At 39.8% G+C, this 26,418-nt stretch overlaps 1 protein-coding gene across 1 annotated transcript; it reads right to left on the reverse strand.

Annotated features, from left to right (window-relative positions):
• Positions 1 to 7,301: 7,301 nt before the first annotated feature.
• Positions 7,302 to 25,427, reverse strand: RGS13 (regulator of G protein signaling 13). Its single transcript, XM_065938145.1, has 4 exons — positions 25,363 to 25,427; positions 22,046 to 22,107; positions 8,834 to 9,000; positions 7,302 to 7,688 (listed from the first exon to the last, which is right to left on the reverse strand). The coding sequence occupies exons 1-4, from the start codon at positions 25,425 to 25,427 to the stop codon at positions 7,503 to 7,505; spliced, it is 480 nt and encodes a 159-aa protein (XP_065794217.1). The 3' UTR covers positions 7,302 to 7,502.
• Positions 25,428 to 26,418: the final 991 nt, after the last annotated feature.

Here is a 26,418-nt window from a genome sequence, read left to right on the forward strand (position 1 = left end):
TTTCTTGTATATTTTATTTTATTATTAACATTTTTTTTTTTAACTGAGGTATAGTTGACATTCTTTATCTACTGAGCTATCTGGGAAGCTGGCTTCGCTGGTGGCTCAGAGAGTAAAGCATCTGCCTGTTATGTGGGAGACCCAGGTTTGATCCCTGGGTCGGGAGTGTCCCCTGGAGAAGGAAATGGCAACCCACTCCAGTATTCTTGCTTGGAGAATCCCATGGACAGAGGAGCCTGGTGGGCTTCAGTCCACAGGGTCTCAAAGAGTCGGACACGACTGAGTGACTACACTTTTCTTTTTTCTTTCCATAGTTGACATATGGAGAAGGGAACAGCAGCCCACTCCAGGTTTCTTGTCTGGAGAATCCCACGGACAGAGGAGCCTGGTGGGCTACAGTCCATAGGGTCACAGAGAGTCAGACACGACGGAAGCCATTTAGCACGGCACATAGTTGACTTATAATATTATATTATTTTCAGGTGTACAGATTAGGGATTCAAAATTTTAATACATTCCATTCCATTTGAAGTTATCATAAAGTATTGGCCATATTCTCTATGCTGTTCAATATATTCTTATAGCGTATTTATTTTATATATAGTAGTTTGTACCTCTTAGGAAATGACAACCCATTCAGTATTCTTGCCTGAAAAAAATCCCATGGACAGAGGAGCCTGGCAGGCTACAGTCCAAAAGGTCACAAAGAGTCAGACTCACCTGAGCAACAGCACGGCACAGTTTGTACCTCTTAGTACTCGCTTTTTAAACTGACTCCCCTTCCCCTTTTGGTTTTCTATTAGCAACATAAGATTTTAATAAGAAATTCTTTTCCACTTATCCTCCAAGTTCCCGCTTGTGTTTGGTATGTGGTGACCTCTATTTATCCTGATATCTTTGTTCTCTCAGCCTTTTTTCCTGTTTGACCCTATATGCCTGGGCCTGTTTTCTCAGAGTTTTGCTTTCTGCTGGTCAACAGGTAATATGTCAGCACTAGTGTCTCATTCTTCACCTAAAACTTGAAAGCAGATTCCGTTTTTGATCTTTTATGATCATGATGGAAATTTCAGGCCCTAGATATGGGAAGACTATTTTGGGGCTGTGGAATCTTATGACTTTATTCAGATCACACCCTATTACATGTTTGGAGAAAGCTTTGTACATTTCTTTTCTGTAATCATCCTTCTAAAATTGGTTAAAACGTCTTCTGTAGTTGATGAAACTGTGGTGTGGCTGATATATTATAAACAGGGAAGTGTTCATCTCTGCCAAGATGCTTGAATCGGAATTGTACAAATCTTTGTTGTTGTCTTTTTTGGAGATGATAAGACTATTTTTTATGAGGAAACAATGAAGACTTATCTTGTGTCTCCAAAATTTGAAAGTATGTATCTAAAAATGGGAAAAAAGTTATAAACACATCCAGGTTCTTACATCGGAAATTGAATATATGCTTTAAATTTATTAACCTGAAAATACTGAGGATAAAATAAATGTGTGAAAATGCATGAACATATCCACATAGCCATTTAAGAAATATCATCAATTTTTTATTTATCTTAATAAAATAAAATATTTATTATTTTTTTGAATTCTGAGAAAAACAAGCAAGATTTAAAATATTAAGTTAAAATGGTATGAAAACTATTTTAACTTTCAGTCACATGAAACATATACTTCCATATATTCTTGAACGGATGGCACTTTAAATTCTCTGTTCCTAAGTAAACAAATTTAAAACTCCCTCAGCTGGTGTTAAACATGAAATAGTTCATTGTCCACTTCCCCATGAAAATGTCAATTTTTGGAGGAATTACTTTTCAAAATGACTTCAAACTTGAAGGAAATGATGAATACAGCAGTAATCAGATGTATTAAAGCATACCTGCACGGGGTCACTCCATCAACTAGTCCCATTTCTTTATTTTATAGTTGAAGAAACTGAGGTCTGTTGGTACTAGAGGTGCAGACTTCAGATGCATGAACAGACACTAGCCCAGTGGCTTTGGCCAAAACTTTTTGTTTCTTGTTACCATGTAGCACTGGCTTTCCCCAGCATGAGGTGGACTTGCTATGGCATGCTATGGCAGAGGGAGTGTATTTAGAAGGTAATGTCAGCACATAACAGCCTTATCCTGTATTGGAATACAAGGGGGAAAATAAGTAGCAAGCAGTGCTTATTATTCTATTTGTTAGTTACATTAGTGTCTGGCTGATTTAGTGTAATTGCATGAGAAGGGATCAAGGGGTCCTGAAACCACATGTCTCAAGGGCATGGGTGTAAGACTTTTCTGACTTGTCCATAAATATATTCATTTGCCAGTGGTGAGTTGATGAGATTATTTGACACATGTGGAAGCATTTTTATTTTTCCTGGCTTCTTGTGCCTGGTGCATGGTTTAGCCACTCAGTTGTGTCCGACTCTTCCATCACCCCATGGACTGTAGTCTGCCAGTCTCTCTGTCCATGGGGTTCTCCAGCAAGAGTACTGGAGTGGGTAGCGATTTCTCTCTCTAGGGCATCTTCCTGATGCAGGGGTTGAACCCAATCTCTTGCACTGTAGGTGGATTCTTTACTGTCTGAGCCACCAGGGAAGGGATCTGTTGTGCTTAGGGATCATTATCAAGTTCAGATATCTAAGACTTAAATTTGAATTCTTATATTGGTATTTTTAAAAGAAATAAATTCAATTCAGTGGATTAGACAAAATTGGACTACTGTGGTAACACCTTCTACAAGCAACTGCTGCTGCTGCTGCTGCTGCTAAGTCGCTTCAGTCGTGTCCGACTCTGGGCAACCCCATAGATGGCAGCCCACCAGGCTCCCCCGTCCCTGGGATTCTCCAGGCAAGAACACTGAAGTGGGTTGCCATTTCCTTCTCCAGTGCCTGAAAGTGAAAAGTGAAAGTGAAGTCACTCAGTCATTAGCGACCCCATGGACTGCAGCCTACCAGGCTCCTCCGTTTATGGGATTTTCCAGGCAAGAGTACTGGAGTGGGGTGCCATTGCCTCCTCCCTACAAGCAACTAAAGCCTCATTAATCAACTCTAAACTTTCAAAGAAAAAATTTTCTCTTGCACAGCTAAACCCCAAAGTTAGTAGGAGGAAAGAAAAAATAAAAATCAGAGCAGAAATAACTGAAAAAGAAATAAAGGAGATTATAGCAAAAATCAACAAGACTAAAATCTGGCTCTTTGAGAAGATAAATAAAATAGACAAACTATCAGCCTGAGTCATCAAGAAAAAATGGGAGAAGAATCAAATCAATAAAATTAGAAATGAAAACGGAGAAATCACAACAGACAACACAGAAATCCAAAGGATCATAAGAGGCTACTATCAGCAACTATATGCCAATAAAATGGACAACTTGGAAGAAAGGGACAAATTCTTAGAAAAGTATAATCTTCCAAAACTGAACCGGGAAGAAATAGAAAATCTTAAACAGACCCACTACAAGCATGGAAATCTAAACTGTAATCAAAAATCTTTCAACAAACAGAAGCCCAGGACCAGATAGCTTCACAGGTAAATTCTACTAAAAATTTAAAGAAGAGCTAACACCTGTCCTACTCAAACTCTTCCAGAAACTTGAAGAGGAAAGTCTCAAACTCATTCTATGAGGCCACCATCACCCTAATACCAAAACCAGATAAAGATGCCACAAAGAAAGAAAACTACAGGCCAATATCACTGATGAATATAGATGCAAAAATCCTCAACAAAATTCTAGCAAACAGAGTCCAACAACATATTAAAAAGATCATACATCATAACCAAGTGGGCTTTATCCCAGGGATACAAGAATGTGATACACCATATTAACAAATTGAAAGATAAAACCATATTATTATCTCAATAGGTGCAGAGAAAGCCTTTGACAAAATTCAACACCCATTTATGATAAAAGCTCTCCAGAAAGCAGGCATAGAAGGAACATACCTCAACACAATGAAAGCCATCTATGATAAACCCAAAGCAAACATCCTCAATGGCAAAAAATTGAAAGCATTTCCTCTAAAATCAGGAAAAAGACTAGGGTGCCCACTCTCACCACTACTATACAACATAGTTTTGGAAGTCCTAGGCAGAGCAATCAGAGAGGAAAAAGAAATAAAGGGAATCCAGATAGGAAAAGAAGAAGTAAAATTCTCACTGTTTGCAGATGACATAATCCTCTACATTGAAAACCCTAAAGACACCACCAGAAAATTACTAGAGCTAATCAGTGAATATAGTAAAGTTGCAGGATATAAAAATAATACATAGAAATCCCTTCCGTTCCTATACACTAACAATGAGAAAACAGAAAGAGAAATTAAGGAAACAATCCCATTCACCATTGCAATGAAAAGAATAAAATAGTTAGGAATAAATTTACCTGAAGAAACAAAAGACCTAGATATACAAAACTATAAAACATTGATGAAAGAAATCAGAGATGACACAAATAGATGGAGAAATATACTATGTTCATGGATCAAAAGAATTGATACAGTGAAATTTAGTATACTACCCAAAACAATTTATAGATTCAATGCAATCCTTATCAAGCTACCAATGGTATTTTTCATAGAACTAGAACAAATGATTTCACAATTTGTATGGAAACACAAAAAACCTCGAATAGCCAAAGCAGTCTTGAGAAAGAAGAATGAAACTGGAGGAATCAACCTGTCTGATTTCAGACTACACTACAAAGCTACAGTCATCAAGACAGTATGGTACTGGCACAAAGCCAGAAATATAGATCAATGGGACAAAATAGAAAGCCCAGATATAGATCCATGTACCTATGGACACCTTATCTTTGACAAAGGAGGCAAAAATATACAATGGAGAAAAGACAATCTCTTTAACAAGTGGCGCTGGGAAAACTGGTGAAACACCTGTAAAAGCATGAAAATAGAACAGTTTGTAGCACTATACACAAAAATAAACTCAAAATGGATTAAAGATCTAAACGTCAGACCAGAAACTATAAAATTCCTAGAAGAAAACATAGGCAAAACACTCTCTGACATAAATCAGAGCAAGATCCTCTATGACCCACCTCCCAGAGTGATGGAAATAAAAGCAAAAGTAAACAAATGGGACCTAATTAAGCTTAAAAACTTTTGCACAATGAAGAAAACTAAGCAAGGTGAAAAGACAGCATTCAGAATGGGAGAAAATAATAGCAAACAAAGCAAGTAACAAAGAGTTAATCTCCAAAATATACAAGCAACTCATGCAGCTCAATACCAGAAAAATAAATGACTTAATCAAAAAATGGCCTGAAGATCTAAACAGACATTTCTCCAAAGAAGACATACAGATGGCTAACAAACACATGAAATATGCTCAACATCACTCATTATCAGAGAAATGCAGATCAGAATCACAATGAGGTATCGTCTCATGCCGGTCAGAATGGTTGCCATCAAAAAGTCTGCAAACAATAAATGCTGGAGAGGGTGTGGAGAAAAGGGAGCCCTCTTACACTGTTGGTGGGAATGCAAACTAGTACAGCCACTATGGAGAACAGTGTGGAGATTCCTTAAAAAACTGGAAATATAAATTCCACATGACCCAACAATCCCACTGCTGGGCATACACATCAAGGAAACCAGAACTGAAAGAGACACGTGTACCCCGGTGTTCATTGCAGCACTGTTTGCAATAGCCAGGACATGGAAGCAACCTAGATGTCCATTGGCCCACAAATGGATAAGAAAGTTGTGGTACATATATACAATGGAATATTACTCAACTATAAAAAAGACTGCATTTGAGTCAGTTCTAATGAGGTGGATGAAACTGGAGCCTATTACACAGAGTGAAGTAAGTCAGAAAGAGAAACACCAATACAGTATATTAACACATATATATGGAATTTATAAAGATGGTAATGCTGACCCTATATGCAAGACAGCAAAAGAGACACAGATGTAAAGAACAGACTTTTGGACACTGTTGGGAGAAGGTGGGGTGGGAACATTTGAAAGGATAGCATTGAAACGTGTATATTACCATATATGAAATAGATGACCAGTCCAAGTTCAATGCATGAAGCAGGGCACTCAATGCCGATGCACTGAAATGACCCAGAGAAATGGGATGGGGAGGGAGGTGGGTGGTGGGTTCAGGATGGGGGACACATGGTTCACCCGTGGCTGATTCATGTCAATGTATGGCAAAAACCACCACAGTATTGTAAAGTAATTAGCCTACAATTAAAATAAATAAATTTTAAAAAATAATAAAAAAGAAATGAACTCCTAAATATTGATTCTATGTTATAATAATTCTTTGTTTAATGAGAATGATTCCAGTTAATCCTTACTTTCATGTGATACAGCTTAGGTTTATAGGCATTTTAAAATAAATGCTATTGCAGTCGAATTTGAGACCTGAGAAATACTTTTCCTACTAAAGCTAAAAATCTCAATCAAAACTTTCCTACAGTTAGTTCTTTGGAATAATGGTATTAAATATATTAAGGAACTTATTCTCGATCAAAAGTAAAGAATGTTAATCCATTCCTATGGCACATGTATCCTTTTGCTATGTGCTGAACAAAGCAAGTCAAACAGACATATGAGTTCTTTCTCTGGAATCTCCTGACGGAGTCTAAGAAGCTTCTATAACAGGGCAGATAAAACAGTCTTTTAACTGGAAAAATAACTTGATCATGTCTTTGAAAAAAATAGCATACTTATAAAGTTTTTAGTTTATATTTGTATTTATTGATTTTCAGGATTGTGATAGATTCACACTGTGAGAAGAAAAATCTCAAAATATAGGAACCAAATTTCCTATCCCATAGCAATATAAGTACAGAAATAAATGAGGAAATTCATTTAAATAGCTTAGACTCATTTGGAATTTTTCACATGTAGAAGATCTGTATGATATAGAAGTAGAGTTATGCACATAATAGCAGGAAAATTTTAAAATATCTTTAAAGAACACATCTTTTTATATTGCTCATGATATAATACCATTGATTATACTCTGAGTACCAGGTTTGTCTACTAGTTATTAATAAAGTTACCACAAGCACTCTGTTTAAAGAATACATTCATGCTAGAGACACAACTCTTATAGCTATAATTTTTAAAGAACTGAACTATCTGTGCGTTATGACAGCAAAATTTCATTAATTAAAAAATCCACTTAGTTGATTTGTACAGTAAAAACTTTATCATTTAGTTGATTTGTACAGTAAAATCCCTTGTTCACATTTATATATTTATGTTACATATGTTGTTTATGAAGAAAGACCTTCCTTCTCCATATATATCAAGTGAGCTACATAGGTATGCCATAAATTGTATTATTCATGTTGTAAGAGTTCTGTAGTCCATCTGTTTCTATTTGAGAACCAGAAATCAATTTATGGCTTGATTTCTTCTATTTCTTTTCTACTCTATTTCTGATTTTATTTATTTAGTTTTATATGAGAAGAACAAAACCAACACTTTCTGTATACCATCTTCAGTTTAAACTTTTGAGTGGTGGTCAAGAATTGTTGTTGGCTTGAATAGTCTTCAGAAGTTTCTGGTACATTTCTGACTTCAGAAACCTGGGATAGGAATCCCTTTCCATGTGCATGTACACTATTTTTTGAGCCTCTTCAAAACACGCTTGAGTGGGTTCTTGAATATTTTTGATGATAGCTTCTCTTGTTGAACTGTCAATGTTAATCTGCAGAGTGAAATTACATGTGAAGCATAAGTAGGCATAATTGAAGATGAGAATAGAATGGAAAGGTTTATTTCCTGCTGTACTTTTCAGTGGAATAGGGTAATTTTGTCTGCACTTTCATTGACATCTTAAAAGACTTGTATGAGATAAGCTCCTTGCTTTTTAAAAAATAAACATCCAACTCCACATCCCAGATTAAAACACACACACACACACACACACACACACACACACAAGACATGAAGCCCACGACCAGAGAAATCTCAGAAACCACTGCTTACATAGGCGAATGCAAGTGGTTTGTTAGTGGACTCTGCAAACAAGGAAGTTTATGAGATGGAGTCCTCTTTTAAAGGAAAGGGAAGTTGGTGCTATTTTAAAGTTTACCTTCCTTAAATAGTCATAGATGTTGATTTAACTGAACATCTCCTGAAATGGGAAGAAAGTGAAGAGAAGTAGAGAAATAGGGGAGAGAAGTGGTTATTTCAATAAACCAAATATTTTCCAGACAAGAGTTTTGAGGAACAAGTCAATAATATCGGACTCTCCTGAGAGACAGGAATCTCATAAACCATCCTCTGTCCTCTTCCTCATGATCAGAATTTTCACTCCTGGTTCCCTCTCCACCAGGAGGAGTCTCAGTGTATCTATTTCACTTCTAACTTGTTATTTTCTTTCTGCAGTGGTAAGTGATGGGCAGTAATAACAGTGTGACCCTTCTGCTGGTTTTAAACTAAGCAGAGCAGGAGCCCTGGTGGGGTGCGCCAGACTCTGCCCACCCTACTAGGGAAGTCAGCACTATGGTATGTGTATCTGTAGGTCCTTGTAGCAGAGTCAACTCTTCTTATAAGGACTTCTTTTTATACTTTCCTGAGAATTAAGATAATTTAACGAGGAGAGGCTTTGGAGCCAGGCAGGCCTAATTTTCCCTCTTAACTGCTGTGTGATACTGGAGAAGGTATTAATAAGTTAACCTTTCAGATTCTTAGGTTTCTTATCTGTAAACTCAGGTTAACATTACTGACTTCATAGCATTATAGGAGGTACTGGGTGTAGACTGCTGGCACATATGTGTGCTTGACAGACACTAACGCTTTCCTGGGAGGTATTGATTTCCAGTTTCTGGCATAGTCAGGTGTGGTTACCTCTCTAGGGGACTGTGGCTGGATGTAAACCTTATAAAGCTTCTTTGCTCTGGAAGTCCTGCTCCACTGTGAGGCAGTTTTCTTGTAGGTTTCACATGCCATCCAAAATTTAATATTCTCATCACTGTGCTCTGTTTTTAAGTATGCTGCATAGACCACCGGACCATCTAGAAGTAGAGAAGAAATCAGTTTATTTTCTTGGGTCAAAATCATAAAAAAAAGTCTGAACAATATGTAGTACAATTTAAAACTAATGCCTGAATCAGAGTCCCCAAATTATTTAACAATATATTTTATATTATATAATGATACACACACACATCCCACATCTCACTTAGGTCTATGCATCGGAAGCGTGTTTTGACAACAGCAGTCAGTGGTGGGGTCCTTCCTTCATCCCTTTATTCTGTGTAACTCAGAGCAAGATGCCTACTAGTGTGGCTGGGATAGGTCACAGGGACCCAGAAACAGGACTTAAATGGGATCAGTGTACAGAGCGCTGATCATGAAACTGAGATGAAAAATCTAAAACCTCTAGACAAACTAGAGGATAAGAGCAAGGTTTAAAGCTAAACAGGTATGTTAAGGTTGCAAAGAGAATAGCCAATCCATGTAAAAATGATAAAGTGGTCAGGCTGTATAGTCTGGGATGTGTCTCATATGCAACTAAAGTGGGAGAACATGGATAATGAAAAATTCAACTTCATGTTCATGGTTTATGGTTCACACCAGAAATGAAGGACTAGGCAATGACTGGAATTCAGATGGGGTCTTGGAAACTATCCCAGAATCTAGAACAGCACAGTGAGGATGTGCAGAACAACCAGTAAGTGACACTTGATGCCAGAGATGGCCGTCCTGTGCTCTGGTCTTTTCTGAAGTGGGAAGATAAGTGCAGACATGTGGGAGGAACTTTTTCCATTAAGCCACTATTCTGTGGGTGCTAGTGTTTGAAGAAGAGAGTTAAGTGAGCTTTCACAAATCTAACGCTTTAGTAAGAATCTTTGAGGAGATCAAGTATTGTGAAGATTAAAGATGAACACTCTGAGAAAAACATTAAACTTCTTTTGGTGGCTAGGAAGTCTCTTGGCACATCTGAGAAACTGAATTGCTAAATGCAGATAATGGAGTAACTTTCCGTTAATAGTGATAGAAACAGGTATGTAGGCACATTGAATACATGAAGAAACATAGGCTTTTGATGAACAATAACTTAAATCATTAACTGTTACAAGAAATAATAGTTATCAGAGGGAATGGCAATGGTGAGTAGAATCATATTTTCCTAAATCTTCACAATGAGACAGTGGATCTAATGAGTTTCCTAGCATAGAAACTGGGCTCCTTGACTCCTGAATTCTACTGCTTGTTAGCACAGATACAAAAATGAAGAGGACAATTAAGGTATTTTGTGTTCACGAGAAAAACTCAAATGGAGACAGATTTTAATAATGCCTTCTGAGGAAGCTTTAGGGTTCAGGAACGTTGGTGATCTGCAAGAAATGTGCTATCCTAGGAAGACACAAAATTAGAGTTTAGTTCATTATTATTATGGAAGCAAGTGTAGCCTTCAGAACATTGGGTGGAAGATAGTTCAAAAGAAGCATGTTTGAATTGAGAGGACAGATGAGATGGGTGTAGGGCATATATAAAAATGTAACACAGGAAAGGATATGGGATTCAAAATTTCTACCCATTGGGGAATATGTTTTACCTTAAACTTAAAACAAGAATGTTTATTTTCACAGCAATTTACTTTTAAGATGTGCCTAACCTCATCACAGGCACAGAAAAGCGGGCTCAGAGAATACAGATGTAGCAATTGGCATTCCTGTTGGAGAAAGAGCTGAATGGGTAGGCACATCATGAAACAGAACAAATCAAAATAGAAAACCATTTCTGGCCTAACAAGTAAAGCTGGAAGCCAATAATTTGCAGTATGCATTGAAAGAACTAGAATTCTATTTAAGAAAATAAAAAGCAATTTTTTATACTTGGAGAAATTTTGACTGAGTGCTTCATTAGGAACAGAAAACAGGATCCTAAAATAAACGAGTTGGGGAGTAGGGGAAAAACGAGCTGCCAGATGAAATCTACAGGCCCTGGAAAGACAGGCACCAGGCTGGTTGCATGGGTTGAGTGGATGGGCTGGGGTGGGGGGATAATTTGGAAGCCAGTATGAGATTCCATGTTATAGTATTCTGAATTTGTGTTTGTCTTTATGTTTAGCTTCATTTTATAGTGAAAAGTTTATTCTAGAACTTGCCTGCATCTGTGTCTTCCTTAACTTCCCTCCTGATTGAGCCCAGGAAGGGTCTTTTGGGGCCAGCCAAGTAGTTTAACAATTCTCAATATTCCCAGGTCCTCTGCTGATGAAACCACATGTATTTTTCTATAGCTGTTTAATGTGGTAGATGGTGGTATTGTTCTCAATTATCCCTGCCCTTCTTGTAGGAGAATTGTACTTTCATGTCCCATTTATATCAGCCTCGCTCACTGAACTTGTTTCAGCGATGCACAGTGCCATGGGCGGGTCAGACAGAAAGCTCAGGGACCATCTGGCGGTTCCACCACTGCTCCTCTCCCCACTGTGAGCAGGACACGTTCTGGGAGAGCTGCTCCTTTAGTCTGAAGGCCAGAGTAAAGACCTGCACCAGAGCTACAGTTGACCCCAGTCACTGTGTAGTGTGAACAAGAAAGGCATTTCTCTTGTAATAAATCAGGGAGTTTGCATACCATATGTTACTATATCATAACCTAGTGAAAGCTGACTGGGACCACTTGAACTTGTCTGAGATTTCTGATATGACTGATGTGTACAGCAAATGCTCACATGATGGGTATGTTTTATAGGATTTTGTCTTAGATATGACAGTTTTTTGTGTTAGGCAAGTTAAGCAGCCTACAATGCATTTGTACAAAAGAGTTTCAGGAATCCAAGCTATTATTAAAGTCAGACCTGAGATGCTCACTTTAGCCTTTCTACTGATTCTACAACAAGAGGATTACAAGGTGGGAAAGCCTCTCCCAAATCAGGTGAGGCAGGTCTGCGTGGCTCATTCTCCTCCATTCTGAGCAGAGACCTTGATTCTGCTTGAGCAGGGTAACAGGGATACACAGCAGAACTGCTCATTAAACTCAGAAGGTAGAAGAACTAGGTTCATCTCACACGTAGTGTACACTGTTTTCCTTGAAGAATGAGAGCAGTGCCTTTGGTGCTCCCTAGTGTGTTCTTTGGAGAAGGCAATGGCACCCACTCCAGTGCTCTTGCCTGGAAAATCCCATGGACGGAGGAGCCTGGTGGGCTGCAGTCCATGGGGTCGCTAAGAGTCGAACACGACTCAGCGGCTTCACTTTCACTTTTCACTTTTATTCGTTGGAGAAGGAAGTGGCAACCCACTCCAGTGTTCTTGCCTGGAGAATCCCAAGGACAAGGGAGCCTGGTGGGCTGCCGTCTATGGGGTCGCACGGAGTCGGACACGACTGAAGTGACTTAGCAGTAGCATTGTGTTCTTCATATATTTGTCACCACAATTAGTATTTCCATGATACACAAGGTGACACATGCTGGTATCTCGATGTAAGAAGGAAACGTGACATTGCTCTTGTCTGGGTCAGAATGGTGGCCCATCTATCCCAGGACCATTTTCTGCAAGGCGGCAAGGCTCATGGCATGCATTAAATCCTGAGTGAGCTGTGCAGCTGTCTGCCATCAGAAATGTTTCTAAAGCAATATTGAATCCATTTTATTTTTAATATAAACCACCAGGGAAAATGAGCTCCATAATTCTACCAGCCTCTGCATGAAGTTTTAAATAAGTCTGTTTTATTAAAATTCTCTGATTTGACTTCTATGACATTAATCATTTCTGGTTTTTCTCCTAACTTCTCTTTGCTGTATTATTGTATAGCAAAAGAACTTAAAGTACTATTAAATGGTTTTTAAATAGAGAATTTAACAACTTGATATACTTCCTTCTGCTCTTTTAGTCTTTTGCTCATGTTTAACTTTCTATTTAAACAGTATTCATTCATCTTCACAAATATAGACACACTCTCAAATTACCTTACTGGCATTTACAGTGAAAGCAATTTTGTATCATTCTTGCAAACACTTTCTCTTGTTTGCTCCTTTTTTTCTCCTGTTTACTCTTAAAATTAAAAGACACTTGCTCCTTAGAAGAAAAGCGATCACCAACCTAGACAACATATTAAAAAGCAGAGGCATTACTTTGCCAACAAAGGTCCTTGTAGTCAAAGCTATAGTTTTTGCAATAGTCATGTATGGATGTGAAGTTGGACCATAAAGAAGGCTGAGTTCCAAAGAATTGATTCTTTTGAACTGTTGGACCATAAAGAAAACTGAGTGCTGAAAAATTGATGCTTTTGAACTGTGGTGTTGGAGAACACTCTTGAGAGTCCCTTGGACTGCAAGGAGATCCAACCAGTCCATCATAAAGGAAATAAGTCCTGAATATTCATTGGAAGGACTGATGCTGAAGCTGAAACTTCAATACTTTGGCCACCTGATGCAAAGAACCGACTCATTGGTTGTCTGAGGCGGCCTTACAAATAGCTGAGAAAAGAAGAGCAGCTAAAGGCAAAAGAGAAAAGGAGAGACATACCAGTGAATGCAGCGTTCCAAAGAGAAGCAAGGAGAGATGAGAAAGCCTTTCTCAGTAACTGAACTGAACTCTTAAAGGTTGCAATGGTACTGCTGCACTATATTACATTTAGCCAAGTTGTCATTACTGAACGTTTAGATTATTTACCCTGTATATGTTGTAACTGTACTACAATTGAACATTTTGGATTATAAATCTTTACACCTCTAATTATTTCCTTAGAATTGAAAGAGTGGAATTACTAGATTGATGATGTATTATTTTTGGAGATTCCTGATACCTATTCTAACATTTCTTTCAGAAAGATTTCATTATTTTTCATTTGTAACAGCAGTGTTGACATGTCTACTCACTCCTTCCAATCCAATCAGATTGTGTAAAACCAGTGACTTGCAATTACTTAAATTTGTATTTTAAAATGTTAATGCATATATATGGAATTTAAAAAGATGGTAACGATAACCCTATATGCAAAACAGAAAAAGAGACACAGATGTACAGAACAGACTTTTAGACTCTGTGGGAGAAGGCGAGGGTGGGATGTTCTGAGAGAACAGCATTGAAACAAGTATACTATCAAGGGTGAGACAGATCACCAGCCCAGGTTGGATGCATGAGACAAGTGCTCAGGGCTGGTGCACTGGGAAGACCCAGAGGGATGGGATGGAGAGGGAGATGGGAGGGGAGATGGGGAACACATGTAAATCCATGGCTGATTCATGTCAATGTATGGCAAAAACCACTCCAAAAAAAAAAAAAAAAAAAAAACATTACTGCTTAAGCATGTTTTTTTTTTCCAGATCATTTCTTTTCTTTCTGTGAATTTCAAATCTTTCATCTACTTTTCTTTTGCACTGTTAGTGTATTCTTGAATTTCTAGGTCTTTTTGTATATTAAAGATACTATCTGTTTTATTTATGGCATTATCTTCTGCTTACTTTTATATGTTACTTTTGTTTATGATTTGAGGAGAATATTTGTAAACTCTCTAATCTTAAAAAGTCTAAGTTCATCCATCTGATCTGCTTTCAGTCTTTTCTGCACTTTTATTAGAGAAAAGTCTCTGAGACAAACATCTGGCCATGACCTGTTATTCACAGCCTTCAGCCTCTCCTATTGCTCTCATGGTGAGTCCCCGCCTCTCCAGCCTCTTGGCACCCCTGCACACCATCCTGACGTGGGCCCTGCTGTTCTGGCCAGCTAGCGTGTGACCACCAGGCTGCTGCCTACGCGGGCTTTGTACACGGGTCTCAGACCAAGTTCGGTGTCTCAGTTTCTGAAAAAAACATCTCTTTGAAGCCACTGTCCCTCCAGGAGGTTGGATAGGTACTTCCTGTCATTTGACAAACAGCACATCACCCACGCTTATTTTCACTCTCATTCCATCTCCATGTGTGTCAGGGTCTGTCTGGTTGCTGGGTTACTTCTCCCTCGCCCCTCACCTGCCAGCCCCTTGAGAACGAGGACTGCAGCGCCCTCACTTTTGCATGCCCTGTGCTGACCTGCTGCGCCACACATAGCAGATAAGGAAATGTTGGTCCCAATAAGAAAATGTTGGTCCATCCAGGCTTTTGGATCCCTCATGCGTCTGTATTTTAAAGAGACTCTCTATAGGTTTGGAAAAGTAAAGAGACCGCCTCTAATTATACAGCATCCGGGAAGCACTAAAGACCAGAGGCTTATAGGAGGCACTGTTGCTACTTTTGGTTTATTGAGAGAGAGATAGAAGATGTACTAACTGAACAGCAAGGTCTAGAAAAGGCCAGGTTTTGTTTGATTGTTTTCCCTACAAGGTGAGGATTTGCATGAGAAGTTAAAGAAAACAGAAGTGCCAAGCAGGAAGGGCTGGGCGTGGCAGCATCGGGAGTATGAGCTTGAGGAGGGTACAGTTGGCAACCACACTGGGTAGCGAAGCAGAGGATAAAGGATGGTGTAGGAAACTGCCGGTCCCCAGGGAGCAGCACAGATGCGGCGAGCTGAGGGAGGGAGGGACGACGGTGTCCCTCAGTGACTTGCAGTGTCCACCCTCTGCCGTGATGAAGCTTCCCCAGCAGCGCAGGCCTTCACGGTGTGGAGCAGCCACTGTGCCTCCAGCCCTACGATAAGCCTGCACTTTCCACCTGGCGTTCCCAAGGCTGTCTGCGGTGGCTGTAACCAGTGAGAAACCGAGGAGAGCATTCAGTACATTTAAGGATGATTCTGACCAAAAGTAAGATTGATGCCATCTTAATTCAGAGTCAGAACTTGGGCTGATCCAAAAGTGCTTAACTACGTGTCTATTCTCGTGTTTGTACCCAAGTGAACGGCAACAGGCCAAGGAAAAATGCACAACGTGCTTTCTTGCTTGAAATCATTGCTGAAAATTTTAAGATGGGCACTCAATATCACCCTTAGTGATAGTCATCCTGCTATCTTCCGCTAATATTGTGCCTCTCCAGAATCTCAAGAAACGATTTCCTACCCTTTTAAACTGATGCTTTTGAACTGTGGTATTGGAGAAGACTCTTGAGAGTCCCTTGATTGCAAGGAGATCCAGCCAGCCAATCCTAAAGGAAATCAGTCCTGAATATTCATTGGAAGGACTGATGCTGAAGATGAAACTCCAATACTTTGGCAACCTGATGTGAAGAACTGACTTATTAGAAAAGACCCTGATGCTGTATAAGATTGAAGGCAGGAGGAGAAGGGGACGACAGAGGATGAGATGGTTGGATGGCATCACCTACTCGATGGACATGAGTTTGAGCAAACTCCGGGAGTTGGTGATGGACAGGCAAGCCTGGTGTGCCGCAGTCCATGGGGTCACAAAGAGTTGGGCACGACTGAGCGACTGAACTGAATTGACCCTTTTAAAATGCCAACTCATCCTCTCCTCCGTTTGCTGCCTCAGACTTAGCTGAGAACACACGTTTAATCAGGCGGAGGTTCCCTTATCTTCCCTCCAGCAAATCAACCAAGCCCCCTCCACGGTACCTGCCCTTTCTAACTCTCTTCCCGAGAGGAAGGATCCCAGCTCCTTTTTGGGTTGGCCAAACAATTTTTTTGTGACTCCTACCTAACTGCTTTCTTGGTTACCTTGTGTTTCTCCTTCACCCTTACAATGGCGCCCCCCACTGTTCTATGCCATCCGTTTCTTCCTCACTAACGGTTGCCGTCATCTGCAAATGTGCTGCTCTATTTCCCAAGTAAAACCAGTAACAACCCCCAGACTGCTCTGATCAGGGCACCATGGATCTCCATGTTGCCACTCCCTGTGGTCACCCTTCCTTCTGCCTCTTCCCTGACTCCCCTGCAGCCTCAGACAGTGCACACCTCCAGAAGTGCTCTCTTCTTTGCCTCCAGTGAAGATAAGCCGCCCTGGTCACCCTCCACTCCGCCTGACCCTTCTTTTCCATCTCCTTCACAAAGCCCTCCTCATCTCTGTATTTGGAAATATTCCTGTGCACCTAAGCTCCACGTCTGGATCTCTGCTTACCTCTCTGAACGCTCCCTCTAAGTGATCTTATAGCCCTGTGGCTTTGATTAACATCTATATGCTAATTACTCCTCCTTTTGTCTTCCCCACTGAATTCCAGTCCTAGCTGGTTTATTGAAATAGCCTTCTAACTAGTCTCTCAGCTTCCTTTCTTCAGAAGAGAACCAGTAGGTACTTTTATTAACTTTTTAATTGACTTGTTATATTACTGTCAGGGATAAAACATAATGATTTGATATTTTTATAGATTGTACTCTGTATAAAGTTATCATAAAATACTGGTAATAGTCCCTGTGTTGTACATTGCATCCTTGTAGCTTGCGTATTTTATACCTAGAAGTTTGTACCTCTTAATACCCTTTCCTCCCTCACCTACTCGCACCCCCCCGAAAGGGTATTTGTAAAAGTACATTAATGCTCATTACTCTGCTGTTTGAAGTTGTTCATGTGGCCTGTAAGGCCTTGGTCTCCTATGCTACTAAATTTCTCTTGGTTGATTTAAGGTGCTAACCTCACTCACACCTCAGGGCCTGTCTTCTGCTCGAGTTTCTCTGACCCCAGTGCTACTGGCCACTCCTTGTCATTCAATTCTTAGCTCAAAGCTTTACACCGTCCTACAGTTTGTCTCTAATCATGTCATTGAATTTCCTTCTTACTCCTGCCTTTCTTTGTCATACAGCCTGGCTTATTTTCTTCAAAGCACTTAACTGCTTTCTGGAATTAATTTATCTATTAATTGGCTTGCCTGTTTGTCTCTCTCCTCCCTCTAGAGGGTGCACATGAGCTGAGCACGGTGACCCTCTGGGCCTCTCACTGGTGCCTGGATCGAATGACTCATCCAAGGGCATTAGTCGCAGTTTTAAACTTATTTTTATTTATGTTTACTCAAACATAAACATAAATAAACCTCTATCCTCATCTTTTGAGATTTGGTCAGTAAATATATGTATGAGCCTTCTGCACTCTTTTCTAACATTTTAATCAAAATAATAATAAAAACTTTGATAAAGCAAAGTGATCATTGGCCCCCTAGTCTTTTCAAATGTACATTTCTGTGTCTTTTCTAGTTCTACTGATTTAGCCTTCAGAAATACCCACACGGTTTTCTTTCTACTTTACATCTTAGTGATGCCTCTCACTCTGATAATAGTTTGGGGTGCAATGACATATTTTAGGTCAGCCTCACTCAAGGAAAAATCTTTGATAATACTCAGGTATTTTTATGGGGCAATGAGTAATAGCTCAGACAATTTTTTTCCTGACCCATTCAAAAAGTTATTACTACTTTTATGCCCATTTGAAAATAATTTATTTTTTTCCATAAAATTGTTGATGTTTGGAAACTTGAAGAACTTTCTATCATCTTTTGAAGGGTACTTTCTATTTAATTCATTGTGGAGATTTTTTAATGAGACCAGTTTTCACAGCAAATCCTGAGGAATCCTACACCTTCATTGAAAGAAGCACTCATTAGTCTTTCAGTTCAGTTCAGTCACTCAGTCGTGTCCGACTCTTTGCGACCCCGTGAACCGCAGCATGCCAGGCCTTCCTGTCCATCACCAACTCCTGGAGTTTACCCAAACTCATGTCCATTGTGTCGGTGATGCCATCCAACCATCTCATCCTCTGTCGTCCCCTTCTCCTGACCTCAATCTTTCCCAGCTTCAGGGTCTTTTCAAATGAGTCAGCTCTTCACATCAGGTGGCCAAAGTATTAGTCTTTACTTCTTCTAAAACTGTTCCCTATCTTTAACATACTTAGAGTCAGAACTTTATCAAATAACAAAAATTTGAGTCATTTACATCTCAGCTCAAAATTTGCCCCTTGCAAGAAACTTTGCCCTGTGGATTTCTGAACTACATGTTGTTAGAAACTGTCTTTTAATCTGTATGGAGGCATCTGCATGTCTTAGCTAGAGGAAGCATTTTATTCCTGTCCTTGGTTAAAGTAAACACACTCTATTCTCTGGCACATTTAATGTTTATATTCTTAGTTTTATCTTTGTAATTGCATGTCTTAGAAAATGATTTGTTTTTTCAACTTTTAATTGTGTGATTTTTGAGTTTGTACGTGAATTTCACAGGAATTCAATTTCTGGTAAGATTCCTACCCTATTTTGGTGATTTCTGTAAAGAGCAGTATGCTGTCTCCCTGTGCTTGTCTTTTCTTTAGACTTAGCCTCATGATGCTAGATCTCGAAATTGCTAAGTCTAGCCAAGATCCCACTTGAAATTTTTTTTCCAAGTAATTAACTTCATTTACTTTGTTTATAAGGCTGAAAAGACTGGCACAGAAACTCTTACACAATATGGTTTGGTGTTTTGATCTTTTCTTAGTAGCATTTGCCTTGTATTTATTCATTAAACATTTATTGCATGCCCATTAGGTACAAAGTATGCTTTCAGCCTCTGGGAGGAAAGATGAAAGGTGAATGAGAAGTGATCTGTGCTTTTAGGAATTTATAATCTAGTGAGAAAGGGGATATGGCAAAAAACCCAGTACACAAAATAGCTATAATTAAAAGCAAAGTAAATAATGATATTAACTAATAGAAGAGAGAGAAAAAAATACTTCCAGGAGTTTTCCAAGAGGAGAAAGTGGCAGTTGAATGTTACCTCTCAGGATGGGCAGAGTAGATAAAGGAGGCGGAGAAGGGTTAGTGCAGAGCTGGACCAGGCGTCATGGATGTCGAAGGTGGAGTAGTCATCACACGGGCAGAAGAGCATGTATGTGAAGGGACAGAGCTGGAGGTACCTGTTAGCAAGAGCACTGGGGTAAGGTACAGAGCTGAAAACCAAGTTGGAGATTTTGGACTTCTGAGTAGGCAGCAGAGAAAAAGGAATGATATTCAAAACAAGCACTTTATTACTAAGAGAAAGAAAGAAAGAGAAGTCGCTCAGTCATGTCCGACTCTTTGTGACCCCGTGGGCTGTAGCCTACCACGCTCCTCCGTCCATGGGATTTTCCAGGCATGAATACTGGAGTGGGTTGCCATTGCCTCCTCCAGAGGATCTTCCCGACCCATGGATCGAACCCGGGTCTCCCACATTGTAAGCAGACGCCTTACCGTCTGAGCCACCAGGGAACTCTCAATCACTTTGTGCCTCATCTGTATCAGGCATTGAGCCGGGGGATGTATATCTAACCTGCGCAGCAATGCTGAAGGGAGAGATGACCTCAGACCATTCTACAGATGAAGAATAATAAACTCTAGGAGGGAAATTAATCTGGCAATGTTGCACCATCTGGATTGCTGGTGGTTGGGAATGAACTCCAAATTATTAACAGAGGATTAATCAGTGTAGTCAACTGAACTTACACCTTTATCTCTTCCTCCTATACCAGTGTCCTAAAATTGACCAGAAAGATTATCTTAAAATCGGCAATCATGCTGGCAAACTGGATCACAGGCTGTGAGGTCCCCCTGAAAAGTGAGAGGCGGGGGCGAGGGCATCAGAGAAAGGAGGTGCGGGCTTCCCTGCTCACCAGGCAGGGCTGCTGCATCAGGCGGGCTCAGGGGGTGACGGAGCCCGGAGCGGTGGGTCCCAGCCCTGCGGGGCCGTGGCGCCAGAGCCGGGGCAGCTGGCTGAGGGGCCAGGAGGCGCGGCCGGCCTGGCGCCTGCACCGTGGCCCTGCAGGCCTGGCAGCTACAGCCGTCTCCGGGCCGCGTGGGGCCCTGCAGTCAGAGGAGCGTGGCCGGCCCCTGGGGCCGGGAAGTACCCTGCCCAGAATAACTGCAGCGCGCCAGGCTCCTCTGTCCGTGGGGTTTCCCTGGCAAGAATACTGGAGTGGATTTGCATTTCCTACTCCAAGGGACCGTCCCGACTCAGGGATTGAACCCAGGTCTCTTGTGTTTCCTGCATTGGCGGCAGGTGGATTCTCCACCACGAGCAGCACGTGGGAAGCCCACATTGGAAGCACAGCCAACTCCACTTCCACAGTCAATAGGTGTGAACAGATTCACCAGTCACAGAGAGGCGAACAGTGACTCTAAGGTAAAAAGAGATATAAATCATGGGCAGACATTTGAGGGGAACAAATGGCATTTTGAAAAAATTGCCACGTTCAGCAAACCTAGGAATTTTCTTTGAGTTTCCCCTAGTTGTTCTTTGTACCTGTCTTCTGTGTTTATCATTTCTTCTGTGTGTGTGTGTGATCAGTCACTCAGTTGTGTCTGACTCTTTGCAACCCCATGGGCTGTAGACCACCAGTCTCCCCTGTCTGTGGAGTTTTCCAGGGAAGAATACTGGAGTGGGTTGCCATTTCCTTCTCCAGGGGACCTTCCCGACCCAGGGATCAAACCCACATCTCCTGCATTGACAGGTGGATTCTATACCACTGCACCATCTAAGAAGTCCCTTATCATTCCCTACAGCCTCCCAACTTCCCAACCAAACAGTTGACTGCTCCTTCAGTTTCCTATGTTGAGCCTCTGACTCTATCTTCCTGACACCCACTGCTGTCATCTTCCATTTATGCCATCTGAATGCCGACACATGTAACTAAATATGGACTTATTTCCATTTATATGACCTGAATGCTGACACATATAACTAAATATGGACTTATTTCCATTTATGCCATCTGAATGCTGACACATGTAACTAAATATGGACTTATTTCCATTTATACGATCTGAATGCTGACACATTTAACGAAATATGAACCTATATAAAGTCCCATTTCAGTTAGACACTGATAAAGTTAGAAGCAAACTTTGAGGAGTTTTAGAACATCAAAACTCAAATTTATTCTACTTCTCAAGACACTGAGAACAGCAAATTGTCAGGTTTTTTTTTTTCATTATAACTTTAGAAAACTGCTGTAAGGCAATATATTTCAGTATGTGTTACTATTTAAGCATATTTCCATGAGATTTTACACATATACTCATGAAGAATAAACATTGACAGTGACTAATCTTGCTTTAATTAATACCAAAGAAAATAATAGTGGTTGACACGACATACTATTTTCAGGTTTCTTGTTTTAACTGGCAGTTGCCATTTAGAAGGGTGTGAGAAGAGCAGAACATGTACATCATCAAGTGCCTCCTTTCTCCAAGCATAAAATTGACTCGTTATTAACAAATGACATACACATGATACTCACATTTTGTAGCCATCAATGTTTCAAAAGACTGGGCCCACTGTAATACCTCTTCCAGAGTAAGGCTTTGAAAAGAAGCAAAAGGTTCTCATTGCACTAAAATATTGTCAAGCGTTTTTTTTTTTTTCTTCTGTTAAGTAGAAATATGCTATCTTGAAAATAATGTCACAATATAGTTGTACTCTCTTTTTGTATAGTTTTGGATGGAAATTTGTTTCCCAGTGATCTTTTACATTTTATTTTTACTAAGTGATAAAAATATCATTTACTAAATGATAAAAATATAAAAGCAGAATAAACTTGAAAATCTGATAAGATGTTTTAAGATGAATTTTAAAAAGATAAAGAATCAGTGTTCTACAATCTACAGTCTCTGTACCCCAAATTGCCATTGTTAATGTTTTGATGTATTTCTTTTTAGTATTTTGGTTGTAGGCATGTTTGTGTGCTTTTAACCAAGAAGTAATCATTCTGAGCATGTGTGTATGTGTGTTTGTGTGTGTGTATGTGCATGCTTCATGTATGTGTGGATGTATATATACATGTACACATACATATGTGTATAATATATATATATATATATATACACACACACACACACCCTTTTAATCAGCCTTTTCTGTCTTCACGATTGTCTTAGCAACCATTTGTAGTATTATAATTTATAGCTGTAAATTTATAATCACTGATCGTCACTATCATTTGCAGTGGTCATGCAGTAATCTACAAGGGGGCATTCCATAGTGTATGTAATTATTCTCAATGAGTGTTTTGGTAAATTCTAATTTTTTACCATTAAAACCAAATACACCCCAGCTGTCATTGAGGTTTGCCATGCCCATGGGTAAGGTAATTCCTTCTGAGATTAACAGGAGTAGAACCAATGCTTTAAAAAGGATTGTAGGTCTTGTGCTGCTGCCACCAGCCATGTGTTTACCCATGTGTTTACTAGAATCTTAGAGTTTATCCACAAAACCTATTGGCCTGCATTCATGTGATAAGGTTAGTACTCTGTATTTATAATGTATAAATATTTCTTGGTCAGTTATTGGATTTTTTAAATATATTGAGTGTTTTAGTTTTTATTACTCTGAATGATATATCAAGTTACATTTGATCCAAACAGTATAAGAAGAGTTTTGAAAATATCCATGGAAGATACTGGCTTCAAGACTTCATTTCTGCTCATTTTAGTGGACTTTTTGAGGTGAACTGGTAAGTGACTGTTCTTACCTGTGAGTCATTTTATTTCCCCTCTTTAAAATACTCAATGCATTCATTGCCATTCAGTTTATGATACATTCTTAATTTTCCTCATTTTAATGACTGCATCTAATCAAAGGCCACTACAGATACCAGCAAGCACTGCCCATTGGCTGTTACCTGGTATAGTTAGCTCAGTACTCAGTGTTGAGGGGACAGCCATCAGCATTAGCAGGTATTTAACACAATGAAGGCAGATTAAAGAGGCTAAAAAAGTAATCTGGGAAATGGAAAATGCTGAGAGTCCTAAAATGGTCCAATATCCTTTGTTTTCTGAGCCTTCAGATGACGCTTGCTAGCTCTAGATGGACTGTTTGCATCATTGCTGAGGCTTAACAGTACACTGCCGTGGAGATCGCTTTCAACAAACATTTCCATGAAATGGTGTCTGACTCATTGTTCTCTTCTCTTATTAGAACTCTAAAAACAGAAGCCTAAAATAACCTTTTCAGTCCAGTGAGATGAAAAGCGTTTGCAAGGTGTAAAGCAGACCTAATCGTCATGTAGGAAAGAAGACAACCTTCATCATGGGAGGAGATGCTATTGCTGTCTCGGGGTAGCTCAGAGTTTGGCATTGGTGATCGTTGGCAGGGGAATTCCTGTGCCTCCAAGGAGCATGAGATTTATGGAGATACATCACAATTAGGGTGATTATGGTTAGGGGAAAAGTTGTGAAGCTAAGTTTGGTTTTGGTTTAATCCCAGTTTTGCTTGTGGTTTTTCCTATTTCATGCTCTTCCATAGCTACAATTTTCCCTTATCAGAATAATCCTGATCAGATTTGTTCCCTCATCTACCGAATTCTCTGATAACCTGCTCCACTTCTGTGCTCTCTCCTCCTTCTGGGTAGAGAGAGAGCAGGTACCAAACACGTACAGGAACATCTGAGCCGCTGCAACACGGTGCGGAGAGGAATGAGGAGAGTTTGGAGTCTGACAGTCCTTGGTTCTAATTCCTATGCTGGACTCAATAGCTCTTAGTCTAAATTAAAATTAACAAGCTTCAGTTTTATTATCTACAAAGTTATCATGAAAATTAAGTCAAGTCAAGAGTGTAAAGCATTTATCAAGTGACCATTATCTCCTGGTTTTTGAGGAACATGAATTCTGTTTCCTTGGCCTTCACCTTCCCTGATGGTGGGTCTCCAGGGCAGGTAGAAGGAAGGCAAGCATTGATGGCGGTGCTTTATGAAAATTATCAGCAGACCCAAAGGAAGCTCTCCCCAAGCCAGCCTTCTCCTCTTTCTTCTCACACAGGTCTATACAGTTCAGCAGCGTCAGCGGGTCAGTTGAAATGCTGAGCTTTGGGTCTTTCCGCTTCTCCCACCCACCACCAGAAACTCTCCATTCCCCATAAATGTGGTAGTTGGTCAGCATCTTTGGATGTTTGGGCACTTCAGGGCGGGAGCCTGCACTCCAGGATTTCTGATTGTGATGGGGACGTGTGTCTACAGCCGAGTCTCCAAGCAGACGGTCCGGCTCCCTGGCTAACCTCACAGGAATCCTCCACCTGGGGGTTCTTTGAGGTGAGCAAATCCACTCAAATGGTTTGTTACCCTCCTCAGGCATTACACTTTCCACCTTAGTGTAGCCACTGCCCCATCCAAACAGCTGTGTTTTGAGTTATGACAAAATGTAGAAGAGACCTGGACACTTGATGAGCATTTGGTTATCCCTCCAGTCTCACCTTTTCCAACCAGGGATAAGGTCTGGCACTTTGTAGATAAAGGACTTGAACTATATAAATATTTTGGATCAAAGAATCTCATCTTAACATATAAAGTTTTAGCTCTATAGGACTTAAAAAAAAAATCTAAGAATATTTGTTCATAATAGACTCTCTAAAAACATTAACTTGCTGAATTCTCAAGTATAAACCATGAATAAGGAAAATGGAACTTTAGTGTAATACGTGATTACCCTTCTGGTGGAATTACTCATGTGTAAATGCAAATTTTACTTTCTGAATAAAATGTATTGACAAGTTGAATACACATACCCCTACTTATCATATGAAAAATATACATTAAAATGGTAATAGAATTTACATGTGACTTACTGTGAAGGGGGTCTCTTAGATTCATCTCTGCACACCTTACAAATCCAACACTTCCGCCTGCTCATTTTTCTGGAGAAATGCAGCATTTACTCAGTATAATTTAGTCTTTTAAAAGTACTATATGTTAGAGTCTATTTCTAGAGAACACACAAAGTTTAATCATAAAAAATAAGGATGGGCTCTTGAAGTTAATGGAACACAACTACTATGGGAATGAGAAGGAGGGATGAGAACAAAATGACTCATAAATACATCATAAATAATTTTGAAAATATAGGAATATAAGCACATTGAGTTGTGACTTTAGAAGCCATCTGGCCCACCTGTTCTCTAATAACATCTTTAAAAAAAATATAGCTCTTCCAAAAAAATCTTTCCATGTAGGGCCTCCCAACAATGAATTCACCAACTCTCAAGTCTTATGTCAAGTGATTCATTTTTATAGGAAGATCTCTCAATATATGGAACAAGAGCTGGCCTCTTTGTAGTTAACCAAGTAAAACATTGTAAATAGTCAAGTAAAAAGTAAGATTTTTTTAAGAGCAAATTCTGAGTGGAGTGTTGCTTACCTGACTTTCCCCACTCTGGTCACTGTAACTTTTGGCTTTAAAATTCAGGTAGAGTTTAGTCAGCCCAGGCTTTATCTGACAATGTATTGCATAGAAAGTTTTTAATTCTGGATTTTGAGAAAACACTCAAACGCTTGTTAAAAATAATCAAATCTACATCTTACAATGAGGGCTGGAAATATTTTGCTAAATATACATTCACACTTAACTACAGCGAGTTGTTAAGGGTAAACAGTTTTATGTCTGTCTTTCTTGACTCATGGGTAGCCTCTGTTGAACACTTGTTATGTGCCAAGTTCTGGCTGCCAGGGGTCTACATAGATCCTGTCTTGCCTCTTCCCATCCTCACTCATAGGCAGTGAAAATTTGTGTTGTGGGGACTCTGCGACAGAAAGTATAGGGGGTCCCTGAGTACACACGGGAGCAGAACCTAACCGGACCTGGAGGTGGTGAGAGAAGGCATTGAGGTGAAGTGGTAGCTGGGCTG

Source organism: Muntiacus reevesi, chromosome 5, assembly GCF_963930625.1.
Source record: "Muntiacus reevesi chromosome 5, mMunRee1.1, whole genome shotgun sequence".
NCBI classification, from domain to species: domain Eukaryota; kingdom Metazoa; phylum Chordata; class Mammalia; order Artiodactyla; family Cervidae; genus Muntiacus; species Muntiacus reevesi.